Source organism: Theropithecus gelada, chromosome 5 (genome assembly GCF_003255815.1).
Source record: "Theropithecus gelada isolate Dixy chromosome 5, Tgel_1.0, whole genome shotgun sequence".
Taxonomy (NCBI): Eukaryota; Metazoa; Chordata; class Mammalia; order Primates; family Cercopithecidae; genus Theropithecus; species Theropithecus gelada.
The window spans coordinates 1280740-1300609 of NC_037672.1; the positions used below are offsets into that span (position 1 = coordinate 1280740).

General features: G+C 51.0%; 1 protein-coding gene across 6 annotated transcripts in view; it reads left to right on the forward strand.

Moving 5' to 3' along the window:
• The window catches only part of MAEA (macrophage erythroblast attacher), a 49432-nt gene that overhangs the window by 7234 nt on the left and 22328 nt on the right, over positions 1-19870 (forward strand). For 4 of the 6 annotated variants that reach the window (XM_025386771.1, XM_025386773.1, XM_025386776.1 and 1 more), the window contains exon 2: positions 16988-17170. In XM_025386771.1, coding sequence (XP_025242556.1) covers positions 16988-17170 — 183 coding nt within the window. Of the gene's footprint in view, positions 1-14502; positions 14733-14824; positions 15010-16987; positions 17171-19870 lie in introns of those variants that run through there. The other 2 variants (XM_025386772.1, XM_025386774.1) reach the window with 2 other exon arrangements.

The following is a 19870-nucleotide window of genomic DNA, read 5'->3' on the forward strand; positions in this document are numbered from 1 at the left end:
TGCATCTTGGCCTTGGAGCCCCAGACAAGCCCCAGACCTGCCTTACTAAGCCAGCCTTCCCAAGTCAGTTGACAGTGATGTTCCCCTGGCACTTGTTCAGTGACAGCCCAGAACTTGGAGGTTTTCTCCATTTCTGTTTCTCACGTTTATCCTTGAGTCCACGATGGCTGCTAGGGCTGCAGCCTTCGCAACCAGGAGGAGGGTCAGGGGGAACAGTGCCGCCCTGCGTGGCCAGCTCCCTGCATGGGCCCTTAGCAGAGATCTTCTCGAGTGTTTGCCTTCAGCTCATTACCCAGAGTGTGGGGCTGGCCATTTCTAGCTTAGAAGGAGCCTGAAAAAATACATACGTGTGTGTGTGCGCGTGTATGTGTGTGCGCGTGTGCGTGTGTATATGTGTGTATGTGTGTGCGTGCATGTGTGTGTGCGTGTGTGTGCGCGCGCGCGTGTGTGTGCGTGTGTGTGTGCGTGTATGTGTGTGCGTGTGCATGTGTGCGTGTATGTGTGCGTGCGTGTGTGTGTGTGTATGGAGAGAGAGTGTGCGCCTGAGTGTGGGCTCATTGCTGCCCTAAATAAAATTGGGATGTGGTTCCTTTTGCCCTTTGTCCCTTGCCTGCCTGGTTTCCTTTGCAGCACTGTCAGAGTCTGACGTGGTCGCCTGCATCTGTCTGTGCTTTGGTTGGGCGTCTCCTTTACAGCATCTGCTCTGTGAGGGCAGGGGCTGGCCTTTGTCGTCGTTCACTTCACACGCATGAGTGCCTGGCACAGGAGTCACAGTCAATGGCTGTTGGCCCAACCAATTTCTACCCCGTCTGTCTGGGAAATTCCTAAATTTTGCCTCTCACTTTTTGTCCACTTGCCGCGTTCCAGAGTACGTCTTGGTCTCACAGCCTGTGCCCTCATCTGGGTGTGGTCAGCCTCTTGCATTTCCTTTCTGCCTCCCCTCCACCCTTTGCAATGTAGCCCCAGCCCCTGCCCTTCTCTCCTTCCCATTGTTCTAGAACATTCCAGCATGGAAACCCCGCTGTGAAAGGCCCCTGCACTGGCCACAGAAGCCGCACCTAACTGCTGAGGAACCTGGTTGCTGGCCTGGAGTGGGTGCCGAGTACTGCCTGGCAGCATGGCCATGCTTCTAAAGGCATTTTAGCACCCTGTACACCAGGTACTGTTCCATATGCCACCTGTTCTCCATGAGCCCCCCGCGCCTGCCCCCATCCTTGTGCTGTGCTTGTGGCTTGGCCCTGTCTTTTCCCTGCCCACTTGCACTCACTGTCTCCTTCCCATTACTGGGAATATGTCATCTATGCTCCACCCAAGGCCAGCCTTTGTTCATGCACCAGACCCCCTGCCCCGTCCCTGTGACCTGAAGAGGCACACCCCGTCCTCTGGTTAACTGTCGGCGGAACCATGGGTCCCCTCTGTCTGAGCCGGCCCTGCCTTGGGGTCTCTGGAATTGCTTCTCATCTGGTTTTGCCCCATCGCAGTGCTATAGCCGGGGCACCAGGTAACCTCAAGACACTGCTGAGACCCATGCTGGATTCTTGCTGCCCATCTCGACCTCTCATGGGGCTAGAAGACAGCTCACCCCCTCGGGCTCCTAGAGCACCATCCTCGCGTTTCCCCGGGCTCAGTCTTTGGCCTTGGGTGTTGCTGTGAGTGCTGCTGCCTTGGTGCTCTCACAGGGTCTAGTGGACTCTTAGGACCCTCTGTGTATACTGATGACTCCCAGGCAGGTATCTTCGCAGCCCCAGAGCCCCGTGTCCAGTAGCCCATAAAACATACCCACTTGGCAAGGGACCTTGGCATTAAAATTATTATTATTTTTAGAGATGGGGTCTCACTCTGGCACCCAGACTGGAGTGCAGTGACATCATCACAGCTCACCGCAGCCTCGACCTCCTGGGCTCAGACGATCTTCCTGCCTCAGCCTCCCGGGTAACTGGCACCACAGACGCCTACCTCCATGCCTGGCTAATTTTTTTATTTGTAGAGATAGGTTCTCGCTCCGTTATCTAGGCTGGTCTCCATCTCCTGGTCTCAAGCAGTCCTCCCTCCTGGGCCTCCCAAAGTGCTGGAATAACAGGTGTGAGCCACCACGCCCAGCTCCTTGGCATATTTAGATCTGAGCTTTTCATCTTAACACCTGTTGCCCAAACCAATTCTACCAGTCTCCCTTACCTTGGTCAGGCCAGAACCTTCAGGTTGGCCTTGACGCCTCTGTTGTCACAGCTCATGCCCAGCCCATTGTCCCCTCCACCTTGGCGTCAGGACATGCCCAGGCCCAGCTGCTGCTGCTCTTCCCTTCTCTGCCCCTGCGGCTCAAGTCGCATCTCTCTCCGGAATACTGAATAGCCTTCTGGCTGGTCCTCTCTGCCCATGCCCACCCCAGCTGCCCCAGCGCCAGATCCTGTCATCCTTTTGTTCTAGGAGTTTCCTGTCTTGGGGATGAAGGCCAGGGTTGTTACAGTGGCTCCCAGGCCCTTTGCCCTGTAGGGCGCTGGGCCAGTGGCCTTTCTGCCGCCGCTCAGCCAGGCCAGCATGCTGAGCCCAGGGTTTTAGTGCCACCCTCCTCTGTCTGGAGCACTCCTCCCACAGATGTCTGTGGGCTCATGTCCTCACCTTCAATCATTGCCGATGTCCATGGTCCCATGTCCTCACCTCCTTCAATCTTTGCCGATGTGGGGGCCCATGTTCTCACCTCCTTCAATCTTTGCCGATGTCCGTAGTCCCATGTCCTCACCTCCTTCAATCTTTGCCGATGTCCGTAGTCCCATGTCCTCACCTCCTTCAATCTTTGCCGATGTCCGTGGTCCCATGTCCTCACCTCCTTCAGTCTTTGCCGACGTCCGTAGTCCCATGTCCTCATCTCCTTCCATCTTTGCCAGTGTCCGTGGGCCCATGTCCTCACCTCCTTCAGTCTTTGTTGAGCTGTCACCTTGTGAAGCTTCTCTGACCCCACTGTTGAAACCGCAGCCCCGGCATCTCCCACTTCCGCCCTTTTCCCTCCTGAGTCATGACTGCTGTCTCACATATGGTATTTGCCTGTTTCTGACCACTGGGATTATAAGCTCTTTTGGAGGATAGAGAAGAAATCAATTTTCCAATTAACAAATGAGCAAAATAATATTAAATATTATTTTGGCAATTCTGTCTAAAGCAGTAAGAATTGAAATAGAAGTAAATGTTATCATTGAGAAAGTCAGCACAATAACAGGGCACACAGTAAGTGCATGAAACCCAATCGCTGTTCTCTATACCACCGCCAGCCAGTTAGAACACATCCCATTCACCATAACCCAAAGCAGCAGAAACAGACAATCCAACAGTGTCCTTAGCAGGCAGCCTGACTGCCACGGTGCTATTTCAGTAAAGGCCTGAAGGAAGATTGGCACTAGCAGAGGATGCCGTGTTTCTGCATGAAACCGTAATGATATCATGTTGCTCCTTTTGTGTTTGATAAAACATTTCTTATTTATAATGAAAGGGACACCAAGAAGGGCTGGGCCCTGCCAGACACAACAGCCAGGTGTGTAACTACCAAAGTCGTGACTTTGTGGCAGAACAGCTGGCTTCCTTTGAAATATTTTACGGAGAGGTGAGGAAGGAAGCTCTGCTAATGTGTATATGAACTGACATTCCTACCTACTTGTGGTCTGTGTGTCGTTTGGTTAGAGAGTGACCCGGGAATGAGGGCACTGGACTGTGTGGGGCACGGCCCTGGCTCTTCCACGCTGCTGGCTTCCGAGTCTGGTGCTACGTTGTGTGTGTGTGTGCCGCTGTCACAGGTCGCATACCCTTTCCAAGATGGATCAGTGGCTTAAAAAGGTTCCTGCAAGGAAGCAGCTGGCTAAGGCTGAGCCTAACTGGGAGTGCGGAGCTCAGGGCCAACAGTGCGCTTCCCACCGTGAACTTTGTAGGGCGCAACGTCAATCTGGTCACATCCCCTCAGAAGTTGACTGGAAGTGTCGTTTTTTTCAAGAAGCCTCTTGGGGGATTCGAAGCATTTTTGTCCTTTGTGAGCCTCCCTCAGGGTATGTGCTGTGCTTGGGGAGATTAGCTGAGGATGGCAGGAAGCCACCGTGATTACATGCCCTGCACCAGAACATGAGACTGGGCCCTCCAGGATGGAGGGTGATGCAAACTGCCACCCAGGGCTTAATCCAGCACTTCTGGCCCTGTGATGAGCTTCGTAATCACTATTTAGAAACCTCTTATGGTTAATTGCAAAAGACAAAGAGCCTCATGCCATTGGGGAAATTCTTCCTTCCTGTGTTGGTGAAAACATGATGATGACACACTGAAATGCGTTTCTTTTTGTCAGCAAATTCCGTCAGAGAAGCACGGCAAAGGCTGGAGAAGGTTTGAGGAAGCACATCCTGAAGCTGATGGCACAGTGTGGGGGCAGCGGGCAAGCAGGTGCAGGCGTTTCACGCATGTCTCCACTCATGCTGCTTGCCACATTCTGTTTCAGTGACGAAATCAGGGAGGATTACTTCTTTGAGTCACCGAAGGGGAAGATGTACTGGAGAAAACGTAATTTAACATTCGCTAAGTTGAGAAATCCTGTGATTGTAAAAAGCTGTAATGCAACAAATTACTTAGGAAAAATTGGGGAGATGTGATAAATAAAAGTTTAATTATTTGGTATAACCAGATAAGATAGAACCAGAATTTAAAAGCAAATACCAAGCCAGGCACAGTGGCTTATGCCTGTAATCCCAGCACTTTGGGAGGCTGAAGCAGGAGGGTCACTTGAGCCAGGAGCTCAGGGCTGCAGAGAGCTATGATTGTGTCACTGGGCTCCAGCCCGAACAGCGGCGTGAGACCCTGTGTGAATGAAGGAATAAGTAAGTGAATAAGTAAATAAAAACAAATAAGCATTGGACAAGGGACACAGACAAAATGTGTAGAAGGAAAAATATATTAGGTTGAACCATATATAGTTGTTATTTTTGTAAGTTAAAAGTGATGACTGAATAGACCTATAACAGGTGGTTACTACAAAAAACCTCACAAAGAAAAGCCCAGGACCAGATGGTTTCACTGATGAATTCTGTTAAACATTAAAAAAAGAATTTACACCAACACTTCCTAAAAACAGTTAAGGAGGGAGTATATCCCAACTCCTTCTGTGAGGCCAGTATCACCTTGATATAACCTTGAACCAGACAAATACATCACAAAGCCACAGACAATCGTTCCAGTTGAAAGAAATAGATGCTATAATCTTCAACAAAATCTTAGCAAACTGAATCTGGTAACATACAGAAAGGATTATGTGTCAGGACTAAGTAGGATTTCCCCCAGAAATGCAAGGTTGGTTCAATGCATGAAAATCAATGTCATGTATCATATTAATAGAATGAAGGACAACAACCACCTAATCATCTCAATAGATGCAACAAAAGCACTTTACAAAATCCAACACCTTTTCATCATACAAACACTCCTATCCTGAAAAAACTGGGAATAGAAAGGAACTTCCTCAATCTGATGAAGGGCATCTGTGGAAAACCCACAGCTAACAACATCTTGCTTCATGCCAAACAGTGACACTTTCCTCCTAAGAACAGCAACAAGATGAAAGATGTCAGTTCCCATTTACATTTGGCATCATCCTGGGGGCTCTAGGACAGTTAGGCAAGGAAAATAAATAAAAGACATTCAGACTGGAAAAGAAAATGTAAAGTTGTAGTTGCAGATGACATGATCTTCTATATGGAATTCCTAAGGAATACGCTTGGGAACTGGTAGTATTAATAAACTAGTTCGTCAAGATTGCACAATATAAGATAAGTAAAAATATGTTATATTTCTTTGCCTTGGAAATGATCAAAAAGGAAATTAAAATGTTATTTACAACAGCACCAAAATAATAAGATACTTAGAAATAGGACTTACTGTTATTAAGACAGCAATACTCCCCTAGTTGACCTACAGATTCAATAGATTTTTGTGTCAAAATCTCAGCTGGCCTTTTTGTGGACATTGACAGCTGTTTTGAAAATTCATGTGGCAATGCGAGGAGACATCTTTGAGAAAGCAGTTGTGAGGCCTGCGCTTCCTGACTTCAGCGCTTTCCATGGAGCCGTGGTGATGAAGACTGCACGGTGCTGGCAGTGGGGTCGATGCACATCAGCGGGGTGGAATCAGCGTCCAGATGTGAACCCGTGCATTCGTGGGAATTGATTTTTAGCGAGGCTGCCAAGATAGGAAAGAATAGTGTTTTTAACAAGTGATGCTGAGATAACTAGATCTCCACAAGCAAAAAATGAAGTTGGACTTCAACCTCACACACTGTATGAAAAAATTAAAATGGGTCAGACTTACATGTAAGACCTAAAATTATAAAGCTCTTAAAGATGTAAATTTTCCTGATGTGGAATTAGGCAGTGGTTTATTAGCTACAATGCCTAAAACATACACATACATGCACACTCACAAAATAGGTAAATTGGACGATTAAAATGGGAAGGTTGTGTTTCAAAGGACACTGTTGAGGAAGTTTTGCAGACTACCACTGTGTGCTGAGTGTCTAAGTCCCTCCAGCTCCATGTGCTTAGACCTTAACCTGCCATGTGTTTGGAGGTATGGCCTTTGGGAGGTAATTGGGTTTGAAGGTGGTCACGAGGATAGAGACCCAGTGCTGAGATTAGTGTCCTCATAGGAAGACAGAACAGGGCGCTCTCAGCATGCACATACCTGGGAAGGACCACGTGAGGACATCACCAGGAAGAGGGTCCTCACCAGGAACCCCACCATGCTGGCACCTTGAGGTCAGACATGCAGCCCTCACAACTGTGAGAAATCAGTGTTTGCTGTTTCAGTTGCCCAGTCTGTGATATTTGTTACAGCAGCCCGAGCTGACTAAGACAGCTGCTCAGAACGGGGAGAAAATCTTTGCCAGTCATATATCTGTTAAGGGTTTAGTGTTCAGAATAGGTTAGGAACTCTTCTAGTTCATTAATACAAAGGCAAAAGAAAACTTTTTTTTTTTTTTTTTGAGGCAGAGTCTCGCTCTGTCGCCCAGGCTGGAGTGCAGTGGCGCCATCTCAGCTCACTGCAAGCTCCGCCTCCCGGGTTCACCCCATTCTCCTGCCTCAGCCTCCCGAGTAGCTGGGACTACAGGCGCCCGCCACCACGCCTGGCTAATTTTTTTTGTATTTTTAGTGGAGACGGGGTTTCACGATGTTAGCCAGGATGGTCTCGATCTCCTGACCTCGTGATCCCCCTGCCCCGGCCTCCCAAAGTGCTGGGATCACAGGCGTGAGCCACTGTGCCTGGCCAAGAAGACATTTTTTAAATGAGCACACAATTTTAGCAAACTTCTGCAAAGATACACAAATGGCCACTAAGCACATCATTAATCCTTAGGGAAATACAAACTAAAACCACAGTGAGGTGTTGCTTCATACCCCACCAGAAGGGCTGTAGGAAAATCAATGGCGAGTTGTTGGGTGTGTGAATGTGGGGAATTGAAATCCTCACACGTAGCCACCTCGGAAAACAACCTGCCCGTTCTTCAGGTGACACACGGAGTTACCATAGGACCTGGCAGTTCCTCTCCTCAGCTTATCCCCAAGAGCAGTAGAAACTCTTAAGAATGTCATCCTTAGGCCGGGCGCGGTGGCTCACGCCTGTAATCCCAGCACTTTGGGAGGCCGAGGCGGGCGGATCACAAGGTCAGGAGATCGAGACCACGGTGAAACCTCGTCTCTACTAAAAATACAAAAAATTAGCCGGGCGCAGTTGTGGGCGCCTGTAGTCCCAGCTACTTGGGAGGCTGAGGCAGGAGAATGGCGGGAACCCGTGAGGCGGAGCTTGCAGTGAGCTGAGATCCGGCCACTGCACTCCAGCCTGGGCGACAGAGCCAGACTCCGTCTCAAAAAAAAAAAAAAAAAAAAGAATGTCATCCTTGGGCCGGGTGTGGTGCCTCATGTCTGTAATCCCAGCACTTTGGGAGGCCAGGGCAGGTGGATCATGAGGTCAGGAGATTGAGACCATCCTGGCCAACATGGTGAAACACCATCTGTACTAAAAATACAAAAAAAAAAAAACAAAGAAAAAAATTAGCCAGGCTTGGTGGCGTGTGCCTGTAGTCCCAGCTACTCGGGAGGCTGAGGCAGGAGGATCACTTAAACCTGGAAGGCAGAGGTTGTAGTGGGCTGAGATCGCGCTACTGCACTCTCCAGCCTGGGCAACAGTGAGACTCCGTCTCAAAAAAAAAAAAAAAAAACAAAAACAATACCATCTCCTTCTCGATAGCAGCCAAAAGTCCATCACTTGTGAATTCCTAAACAAATAGGTATATGAATACCCTGGAAGACCGCCATGAAGAGGAATGGTGTCGCTGCATGCCACATCACAGGTGAACTTGGTAAACATGCTAAGTGAGAAAAGCCAGATACGAAAGTCCACATCCCATGAGATTCCATTTATATGGAATCGGTTGGTGGTTGATTGCCTGGGTCTGAGGGGATTTTAGTGGGTTCCTTTTTGGAGTGATGAAAATCTTCTGGAAGTAAAGAGTGATTTGTACAACCTTGTGCTTATTCTAAAAACTACTAAATTGTACACATTAAAAGGGTGAATTGTATGGCCTGTGAATTCTATCAGTAAAAATTGGTAAAATAAAAAATGACATTGGGATTTTTTGTATGATTCAGCTTAATAGACAACCGAAGAGCATGCTTGCACCATGCTGGCAGGGCAGGGGGGTCCGATGGGGCGGCCGGGGCGGTTCCGGCAGGGCAGTGGGATCCATGGTGTGTAGCTCTGCACACAGGAGTGGGGAATATTTAGTCTGGGTCCACAGAAGTAGAGTACCTGGGTCAAAGGGTGAGGCCCAGGTTCTGTTGCTCCCGTCAAACCCCACACACCCTCCTCGTCTGTTGGTAGTGTGGCTCCAGTTTCCTTAACCTCACCGGCGTGTCTTCTGGGAGCCCCATGTGGCTGTCGAGTACTTGAGATGTCGTTGGTCCAAATCGTCGTGTGCTCTCAATGTAAAACACACTCTGGCTTTCCAAGATTTAGTACCAAGAGGGTAACGAATGTGAAATGTCTAATGATTATTTATTATTGTTTTATTTTGTATATTTTTTGTAGAGACAGGGATGTCTTTGTTGCCCAGGCTGGTCTCCAACTCCTGGCCTCAAGCAGTCCTCCCACCTTGGCCTCCCAAAGCACAGGGATTCCAGATATGGGTCACCGTGCTTGGCCCTGAAATTGTTTACTTACTTACTTATTTGAGACAGAGTCTCGCACTGTGGCCCAGGCTGGAGTGCAGTGGCGTGGTCTCCGCTTACTGCAAGCTCCGCCTCCCGGGTTCACGCCATTCTCCTGCCTCAGCCTCCCGAGTAGCTGGGACTACAGGCGCCCGCCACCACGCCCAGCTAATTTTTTGTGTGTTTTTAGTAGAGACGGGGGTTCATCATGTTGGCCAGGATGGTCTCGTTCTCCTGACCTCGTGATCCGCCTGCGTCGGCCTCCCAAAGTGCTGGGATTACAGGCGTGAGCCACCACGCCTGGCCCCTGATAATTATTTATGTTGTTTAAATGAACGTATTTGGGATGAATTGGGTTAAATAAAATATATTAAAATACATTTCATGTGTTTCTTTGTACTATGGCTACTAGAAAATATGAAACTATACAAATGTGGCTCACGTTGTACTCTATTGAATGGTACTGCTTTGTGGCTTTATCCTTTTTTTAATCTGCTTCGGTTTCTGAGAGATGTTTTAAAAACAAAAAACTTGTACTGATGTTTCTGTCTTTCCGTAGCCGTCCAGATTTATGATGATTACTAATACTGTGGACTTGTCTTCACTGTCTGATTTTGCTTTCTGTTTCCTATACTTTTGTCTTTGGTTTTTTATTTCTTTTGGTGGATCGATAAGGTTTTCTTTGTTCCAGTTAATTTCCTCTTGTGGTTTGTCCAGTTCACAGCCATACTCCAATTGTGGCAAATCAAAAAGGTCTCCACACATTGCCAGATGTCCTCTGGGGAGCACGTTGTCCCTGTGGAGAGCCGCTGCACTAGGTGAGCCCGGCCCTGGTTAGGGTGCCTTGTGAGTGAGCTCATGTGTGCTGCTGTGCCCAGCTGCTTCCAGGCGGCACGGCCCTCCCTCTGATTGCTGGAGGACTCTTCTGTGTGGGCACACCACGGTTTGTTTACCCATCCTGGTCAATGGACATTTGGAACTGTGGTGAACAAGCATTCCTGCACCTGTATGTGGATATTCTATGTCCATTTTTCTTGGGAGTGGAATGGCTGAGTCATCTGGTAGGTGTCTTTACCTTTTAAAGAACTAAGCGCTTTTTCCAGAAGGATCATTAGAACGGCGGCCAGCAAGAGTCCAGGTATCCCGGCTCCACAGCATGTGGTGGCGATCTCTTGACTTGGAACTGTTCTTCTGGGTGCCAGAGTCCTCCAGAGAAACAGAGCCAGTGGCGCCCGTGTGTGTGGGTGTGTGCGCGTGCGTGGGTGTGTGCTCGCGCGTGTGGTGCGTGTGTGTGGGTGTGTGCGCACGTGTGTGGGTGCGTGCGTTGTGTGGTGTGTGCGCGTGCATGGGTGCATGTGGGTGTGTGCGCACGTGTGGGTGCGTGCGCATGCGTGTGGGGGTGTGTGTGTGTGGGTGCGTGTGTGTGCACATGCGTGCACGTAAGGAGATGTATCACAAAGAATTGGCTGGTGCAGTTATCAAGGCTAAGTCCCAAGCTGGAGACCCCGGAGAGCTGAAATGTAGTTCCAGTCTGAGTCTCAAGGCCTGAGGACCAAGAAGGCCGACGGTAACAACCCGGAAGCTGTCAGGCGGGTGGGAGATTCAGGAAGAGCCAGGGCTTTAGTCCAAGTGCAAAGGCCAGAAAAGACCATGCCCCGCCCACAGGAGGAGTTCCTTCTTACCCAGCCTTGCCCTTCCCTTCAGGTCCTCAGCAGATTGGGCAGGCCCCTCCCCAATGGGAAGGCTGTGGGCTTTCCTCAGTCTACCCATTCACATATTAATCCCGTCCCAGAATGCTCTCACAGACACACCCAGAATAACACTTGGCCAAATGTTTGTTGGGGAACCTGGCAGCGTCAAATGGACCCGTAAAATTCATCATCATGCCTTCCGCCATGGTCTAATTTGCATTTCCCGGACGACTCATGATGTTGCATGTCTTCCTAGAGATTACCTGCCCTTCATAGAACTTTTTTGTGATGTTCCTGTTCAAACCTTTTCCCCATTAAAAAAATGGGATTGCTAACTGGGTGAGGTGGCGGGTGCCTGTAGTCCTAGCTACTCGGGAGGCTGAGGCAGGACAATCGCTTGAACCCAGGAGGCGGAGGTTGCAGTGAGCCGAGATTGCGTCATTGCACTCCAGCCTGGGTGATGGAGTGAGACTCTGTCTCAAAAAAAAAAAAACAAACGGGTCGGGGGGTTTGCTTGTCCTAATACTGAGGCTGCAGGAGTTGGCTGTATTCCAGATGGAAGCCCTTTGTCAGGTGTGCTATGAAGGCCTTCTCCCAGTCTGTGGCTCATGTTCTTATTTTCTACATTGTTTTCTGAAGAGGAGAAGTTTTAGTTTTGATAAGGTTCAGAGGATGGATTTTTCTTTTACAGTTGGTGCATTTTATATCCTTCTAAGAAACCGTTGCTTGTCTCAAGGATGCGAAGATTTTCTCCCATGTTTCCTTCTAAGGAGTTTCACAGTTTGAGCTTTTATGTTTAGGGCCGTGATCTACACGGACGCACTTGTCATGGGGATGTGAGGTTTGGGTTGAGGGCCATCCCTTCCTTGTCCTGGCTGTTGCAGAGACTGTCCTTCCCCTCAGCAGCCTTGGCCCCTTGGCTGGATGTAACGGACTCTGCCTGTGGGTCCTTTTCTGGGTTCCCCACCTGCACTGACCCCTGTATCCATTCCCAGACCAGTGCCGTACTGGCTTGATCACTCTCGCTTTATAAGAAGTCTTGCGATCAGGTGCCATTTATCAAAATTCATTATAATATTTTTAACATTTTTAAATTTAAGACATTATTAATGTTACATATATATAAAATTTGCCGTCAACCATTTTATACAGCAACCACTTTATCCATTTATAGCATAGACACTGTACCATAAGCACACAGTACCATCATACCATCTGTATCACTAGGACCCTCTCATCTTGCAAACTGGAAACTCCATAGCCATTGAACAAAACTGCCTCCTCCCCACCCCAGCCCCTGGCATCCACCATTCTGCTTTCTGTGTCTAAGAGTCGGACTGTGTGAGATACCTCACAGAAGCAGAGTCATGCAGATTTGTCTTTTCATGATTGACTTTTTTCACTTAGCAGAAGGTCCTCAAGATTCATCCATGTTACAGCGTGTGAGAGGACTGCCTTCTTTTAAAAGGCTGAATACTATTCCACTGTGTGTTGTGTTAGTTTTCCCCAGGGAGACAGAACTCATACTGGATATCGGTAGATGAGAGGATGTGTTGGGGAATCGGCTCATGTGATTACAGAGGCTGAGTCCCCCAGCAGACTTGCACCCCGGAGACCCTGGGAAACTGGTGCATGGCTCAGTCCAGAGCCAAAGGCCTGAGAACCCCGGGGGATGCTGGTGCAAGTCCCAATGTCCGAAGGCCAGAGACCCTGGAGTTCCGATGCCAAAGGGCAGGGTCCCAGCCCCAGGAGGGAGAGGAAATTGCTTATCCACCTTTCTTGTTCTATCTGGGCCCCAGCGGGCTGGATGGTGCCACTCACCTGGAGGGCATCTTCCCACTCATCCACCACTCTCCTCTGGAAAACCTGCACCGGCACACCCAGAAGTAATGCTTCACGGGTTCTCTAGGTATCCCTAATCCAATCAAGTTGATGCCTGAAATGAACCATTACATGTGCAGATACATGTGTCACTTACATGGAAAAGCTCTGAGAAATGCATCGTTAGGCGACTTCACGTGCGAACATCGCAGAACGAACTAACTCACAGGAGCCCAGACGGTGTGGCTGCTGCATGCTCGCACCGTGGTACAGCCTGTGGCTCCTGGGCTGCAAACCTGTACAGGAGCCCAGACAGTGTGGCTGCTGCATGCTCGCACCGTGGTACAGCCTGTGTGTACACGTGGTACAACCCTCCTGGGCTGCAAACCTGTACAGCCTGTCACTGTGCTGAATACCACAGGCGGCTGTTCCATGGTGGTGGTTTGCATCGTACATGTTGAAACATAGAAAAGATGCAGTGAGAATGCAGTGTCCTAATCTTAATGCGACCACCATCACCTGTACGGTCTGTTGTTGACCAAAATGTCATTATGTGGCGTGTGACTGCCACGTTTTCTTCCTTCATTCCCCTGGTGATGGACATTTGGGTTGCTTCTGCCTCGTGGCTGCCATGAACACAGCTGTGCAGATACCTCCTGGGACCCTGCCTTCAGTTCTCGTGGCCTGCTGGGGACTCAGGAGCCTAGTGCCTAACGTTCTGAGGAATTGCCTCGCTGCTCTCCACACTGTGCCGGGCACATTCCCTGGCCCTGCATGCGGCTCCCGCTGCTCCGCTTCCTGCCATGGCGTAGCTTTTGGTGTTTAGCGATCACCGTCCTAGCAGGCACGAGGGGATGCCTCACATTTGCACTTGGGTCTGCCAGGTGGTTGGTCGTGTGGAGCATCTTGTCATGTATGGCAAGATGGCCATTGGTTTATCTTCTCTGTAGAAGTGTCTTAAGTCCTTCACCCGTTTTAAAATTGAAGATTTCCTTTGGTTGTGGAGTTGTAGGAGTTTTTAAAAGTGCATTCGGGATAGTAGCTTCATATGCAGATCCTGGATTGCAGCTATTTTTTCCCATTTTTTACTCTATTGGTTTTTCCTGCTCTGCAATTTTTAAGTTTGATGTAGTCCCATTTGTCTGTGTTGCCTGTGCTATTAGGAATCTATTTTTAGTGCTTTGCCCCTTTTCACAGTTCTTGTGATACAGTCTGTTAGGTTGCCTGTCCTCATTTGGGCGAGCTGTATTTTCTGCTGGCTCCTCTCCGCAGTGCTGTTTCTTGTGTCTTACAATCTGCTGGCCCCTCTCCGCAGTGCTGTTTCTTGTGTCTTACAATCTGCCGGCCCCTCTCCGCAGTGCTGTTTCTTGTGTCTTACAATCTGCTGGCTCCTCTCCGCAGTGCTGTTTCTTGTGTCTTTCTCCATGGATTTGTTGTGTTTGGTCACTAAGCAATATTTCTGAGAAGTTTTTCTCCCAGAAAGGTTTGTGTGTGTTCAGCTTTCAGCCCTTGCATATCTGAAAGTAACTTCAGTTTGTCCTCATTCTTGAGTGATAATTTGGCTCGAGTTCGAGTCTTCAGCATTTCTGAAATTCCACTCACTCGGTCACCAAATGCCCTTTAAGGAGCCTGTGAAGGGGGTGTTGCTAACCAGCCGGCTCAGGCCAGTGTAGGGGAGCTTTTAGGGCCGGGAGTCACGTGCTGGGTCCCCCGGAAAAGGAGGCGCTGCTTTCCGGGGCTGGCTTGGCGTCTCTGGGGGGCGTGGTCAGCAGCTGCCCCGCAGGAGGGAGAGGGTCTGCGGCGCTCATCCCCTGAACGCAGATTGGGTAGCCCCAGGCCAGCGCTGGAGGAGGAGCAGGAGGAGGAGCGGAGGCAGGGAGGTGGGAGGAGCGTGCGCAGAGGCGTGGGAGGCCTGAGGAGTAAGCGGCGGGACGTGGACCCTGAGAGCCACTGGCAGGGAGGTGGGGGTCTTCCCAGTTGGGAAGACACCATGGCCCCGGTGAGCCCCTCCTGCGCCTCCTTCATGCTCGCGTCCTGCGTAACCGTGGCGAGTTTTGGGCAGGGCCTCTTTGCCTTGCGCTGGGAGTTCCTGTCTGCAGCACATCAGCTGCCCGGAGCTCTGCCCTGTGCCTGAGCAGCGTAAGCACCGCGGTGAGGCGGATGGCCCTCCAGGAATTGGACTGTCCGGAAAGGCCCCGTTCCCGCGTAGAACTTGAACGCAGCTGAGGGACGTCCAGAGAGGCCTTGCTTTCCTGGTGGCGGTCTGGAATGTGCTGGTGTGTGGATGCTGTGTGGGTTCCCCCGTGCGAGCGAGGGTGGTTGTGCCTCTTTGTCTGTCCGTCTAATGGCGAAGACTTTCTGTCCTGCTCGTGTGAGACCCCGCATAGCAGAGCAAAGACTGAGTGTGCTTTGCGTCCTTTAGAAATGCCACCTCGTGGCAGGACACGCTCAGATGGGGTCTCCAGTGGGAGAGCCGCGCGGCGCGGGCCGCTGTCCGGCTGTGGTGTCAGGGCCTCGGGGGCCTTTGGGGTCTTCCCCAGTGGGTCTCGTTGAGCTTGCTTGCACTGGTCAGGTATTTATGGAGAGCTGAAGTGCTGTCTGCTGTGACTTCCCATCACTGGATGTGGAGCAGAGAAAAATAATTTCTCCCATCTTTCCTAAGCGGTGCTGAATCCTTGGGAGAAATCTTGAAGGTGGGCAGTGTGGGTGATGGGACCCCCAGGCCGCGTGGCACCAGCAAGCTTGGTTCCGGATGCCACACACGGTGCCTGGCTTCGAGTCCATCTCGTGTTGTCACTGCTTTGTGAGTTGATTAAACGTGTGGTAGCTTGACAGCTTCCCTGCCTTCCTTCTCAACATCCTGAGACTCATTTGCTCACCAGTAAGTGTGAGTCCTGCTTGGTAGCAGACGGTGATGCTGGCTGCCATTTACATGCCCTCCTGTGTGGCTGTCTGGTGTGAATGAGAGTGTGTGCACGCTGTCACCTGTGGTGGATCCACGTCGGCCCTGGGGGCTGTCTGAGTGGAGGGCAGCTGGGGCCAGGCTGAGTGGGGAGTGGCAGCCGGGGGGAATGGCTCAGAGCTGGCCTTGCCACCCGCCTCCTGTCCCTGCTTGCGGGGGGAAAGTCGGGGAAGAGCCCTGCTGTGTGACTCCTTCCTTGGCTGAGGCCAGTCCAGTCTCTGTTGCCCTGGCTGTCCCAGTCCTGGGAAGCCCACGTGCTGAGCTGCGTCCAGGTCTCCCTCACTGCAGTCCTGCCTTCCTCACGTGACCTCACGGCTAAGCACAGTGGCTGACACGAGGTCAAGGCCCGCCCAGGGCCGGGGGAGCAGGCAGTGCCTGAGAGTCTGTCCCCCATGGTTGGGCACGGCTGGAGATGAGGCAGAGGTGGAGCGCTTGTTCCAGCACAGCTGCGATGGCAGAGTTGGGCCCACTGCTCCCGGGCAGCAGCATGGCCATGTTGCTGACGCGCTGTGCGGTGAGCTGCTGGCTGCCAGCGCAGCTAGGACCACGACCACGGGCAGTGTTTCCTGCCAGAGCCCGGCCACGGCGGCTGGGGAGTGCTGGGGCGTGATTCTGTCATTCATGCTGCTTTCAAACCGTAGAGCACAGGGAACGGGCAGAGAAGAACTCAGCAGCGCTTCTCTCCAGAGGGACAGAAGACTAACGATGACGTTAAGATTATTTTCCATAGGGAATGGATGATTTCTATGAGTGGGGAAGGCAAATGCTCTCGTGCAGGAGGGTGTGAGTTGTGCGCTGTGGCTTCAGCTGCGTGTTTGAGGCTTGCTGTGCCCAACCCCAACCTGTGTGGAGCCCACGCCCCGTGCACCCTTATCCCTGCCCGGCCCAGCTTCGTGTGGTGGCGCCTGCAGCTGCACCAGCCTAGCTGATCACTGGCCAATCCTGTGTTTTACCGTCTGATGGCCTCACGCCGCGGTCACTGCTCTCCTATTTGGAAATTTCTTTGACTGTTCATTATTCTAGATGAACTTTGGGATTATTTTGTCTACATACACTTACAATGTTTTTGGCAAAAATTGGGGTTGCTTCTCATCCAGGGATGTGGAGTGGCTCTCCGCTCACCAGGGCTTTTGTGGGTCTTGGTTGAGGTTTAGAGTAGATCCTTTGAGACCACGAACCTCCTGAGACTTCTGCCTCTACAGTGCCGTGAGGAGACGTGGTGTGTCCTCGGTGTGGGGCTGGTGGGGCTCACACCAGGGGAGCGGTTCCTCACCATCCTCCTTCCTCTCTAGGTGCCCTACGAGACGCTGAACAAACGCTTTCGCGCCGCTCAGAAGAACATTGACCGGGAGACAAGCCACGTCACCATGGTGGTGGCCGAGCTGGAGAAGACACTGAGCGGCTGCCCCGCCGTGGACTCCGTGGTCAGCCTGCTGGACGGCGTGGTGGAGAAGCTCAGCGTCCTCAAGAGGAAGGTTGGTCCCGCCCAGCGGTCCCTCTTTGGCCGGGGGCACGGACACCCCTTTTGTCTTGAAACTGAGGCCTAAGACAGGCAAGCTGCTATGGTGGGAATGCGGGAGGTGCGGTTGGGGGCCCTCTTCCCTGCTGTTTGCCTTCTGGGGCCACTGTCGGCTGAGCAGGCCAGCTTCCTCTTCCTGTAGGGACCGTGTTGTCTCGTTCCAGGAGTGTCCAGAGCCCAGGCCACAGGGAGGCCAGGATGTACAGCAGGTTGATTGATTTTTTTTTTTTTTTTTTTTTTTTGATAGAGTCTCGCTCTGTCACTCAGGCTGGAGTTCAGTGGTGCAATCTCGGCTCACTGCAGCCTCCACGTCCTGGGTTCATGCGATTCTCCTGCCTCAGCCTCACGGGTAGCTGGGATTACAGGTACGTGCCACCATGCCTGGCTAATATTTGTATTTTTAGTAGAGATGGGGTTTCACCATGTTAGCCAGGCTGGTCTTGAACTCCTGGTCTCAGGTGATTCACCTGCCTTGGCCTCCCAAAGCTGGGATTACAGGCATGAGACTGCACCTGGCCTGATTATTTTTAGATGGAATTTCACCTCCAAGGAGAGTGTGGAGTTACTTGTCACTGGGATTGGTGGACCGGCATTGGGACTAATCTGGCCCACTGAAGACACCCAGAAAGTGGGATAAGATATCTTGAAACATCGCACTAAAAATACCCAATAGAATATGAAATAGAAAGGAATCACCAGGCCAGAACCGGCGGGCAGGGAGTCAGAGGTGAGCGGCAAGAGACTGCTGTTGCCCCCAGGGTGTTGGCCAGGCCAGGTGGAGGTAAGGACCGATGACTCAGGCCGAGGAAAGTGGGGCCCAGTGGAGAGAAGCTGGGACCCCACAATATTACACTCAGGGTGGGGTGTACCGGAAGTGGACTGGCATTGACACAGTGTTGCAGCCTAGGTTCAGAGGACTGGGGTGATTGGAGACCCTTAGCCTTCACTCCAGTGAGGTGGTCCCGGCTGGAGTCTGGTGGTGCCTTCCAGCTCTGGGTAGAGTCAATTCAGAGTCTTTCATGGGGAGAATACCTTCAATATGGGCATAAGATGATTCTTAGGTTCTTAGTTTTCAAGTCCAACATGCAGCACAGAGACAGCCTGGGCGACAGTGAGACCCTGTCTCGACACCATGGTGGGTTGGAGACCCAGCAGACAGTAGACAGAGGGCTGCACGGACTGCAGGGGTGGGGGCTGCCAGGTGCCACACCTTACTGTGCTTAAAGAACAGAAATAGGCTGGGCGTGGTAGCTCACACCTGGAAAGCACTGGAAAGCTGAGGCAGCAGAATCACTTGAGCCCAGGAGTTTGAGACCAGCCTGGGCAACATAGGGAGACCCCATCTCCACAAAACATAAAAAAACGGCCAAGGGTACTGGTGTCCTCCTGTAGCCCCAGCGGTTACTCAGGAGGCTGAGGCAGAAGGATTGCTTGAGCCCAGGAGGTCAAGGCTGCAGTGAGCCATGATTGTGCCACTGCACTCTCTAGCTGGGCGACAGTGAGACCCTATCTCAAAAGAGTTTGAAAATCTCTGCAGGGAACAGAAAGTATAAAAAGTGATTTAAGGCTGGACACCATGACTCACTTTGGAAGGGCGAGGCAGGTAGATTGCTTTAGCCCAGGAGTTTGACACCAGCCCGGGCAACATGGCGAAACCCCATCTGTACAAAAAATATTAGCCAGGCGTGGTGGCACACACCTGTAGTCTCAGCTACTTAGGAGGCTGAGGCAGGAGAATCACTTGAGCCCAGGAGGTCGAGGCTGCAGCGAGCAGAGATTGTCACTGTACTCCAGCCTGGGCAGCAGAGTGAGACACTGTCTTAAAAAAAAAAAAAGTGATTGGTCAGGTACAGTGGCTGGTACCTGTAATCCCAGCACTTTGGGAGGCCGAGGCAGGTGGATCTCCTGAGGTCAGGAGTTCAAGACCAGCCTGGCCAACATGGCGAAACCCCATCTCTATTAAAATACAGAAAAATTAGCTAGGCATGGTGTGCGCCTGTGGTCCCAGCTACTCGGGAGGCTGAGGCAGGAGAATCGCTTGAATCCAGGAGCTGGAGGTTGCAGTGAGCTGAGATCGTACCACTACACTTCAGCCTGCACAGAGACTCTGTCTCTAAAAAAAAAAAGAGAGAGAGAGATTCAGAGTTTAAAATGAATTAAAACTTCAATAAATGGGAAATATAATAACAAAAGTGAAAAACTCAACGTTTGCCTATAACGGTTTAACAGTTAACAGACAAAGCTAAAGACGGAATTAGTGAACTGGAGGGTGGGTCTGAAGTAACGATCTAGAATGGAACACAGAGATCGAAAAATCAAAGTGGCTGCAAGAGTAAAGCACAGAATAGAACGGAAACCTGTGGTGTGTTTCACCAGAGCCCACGAGTGGGTGGGGACAGAGATGGTGCCAGGAGAGTGACCAAGGTTTCAGAACTGATGAGTACCACCAGGTCAGAATCCTACACAGGGTAAGTGAAAATAAACCGACATGGTGGAATCGAAGAAAACAGGCAAAGAAATATTTGAAAATCAACTAAGGGCAAAAGATCACTTCCAAAGGGGCAACAGACAGAAGGACAGCTGATTTCTGCACAGCAGTTGGAAGCCAAGATTCGTAGTATGTGCTGAAGGAAGCCAGCCCGAGTCCTGGATCTGT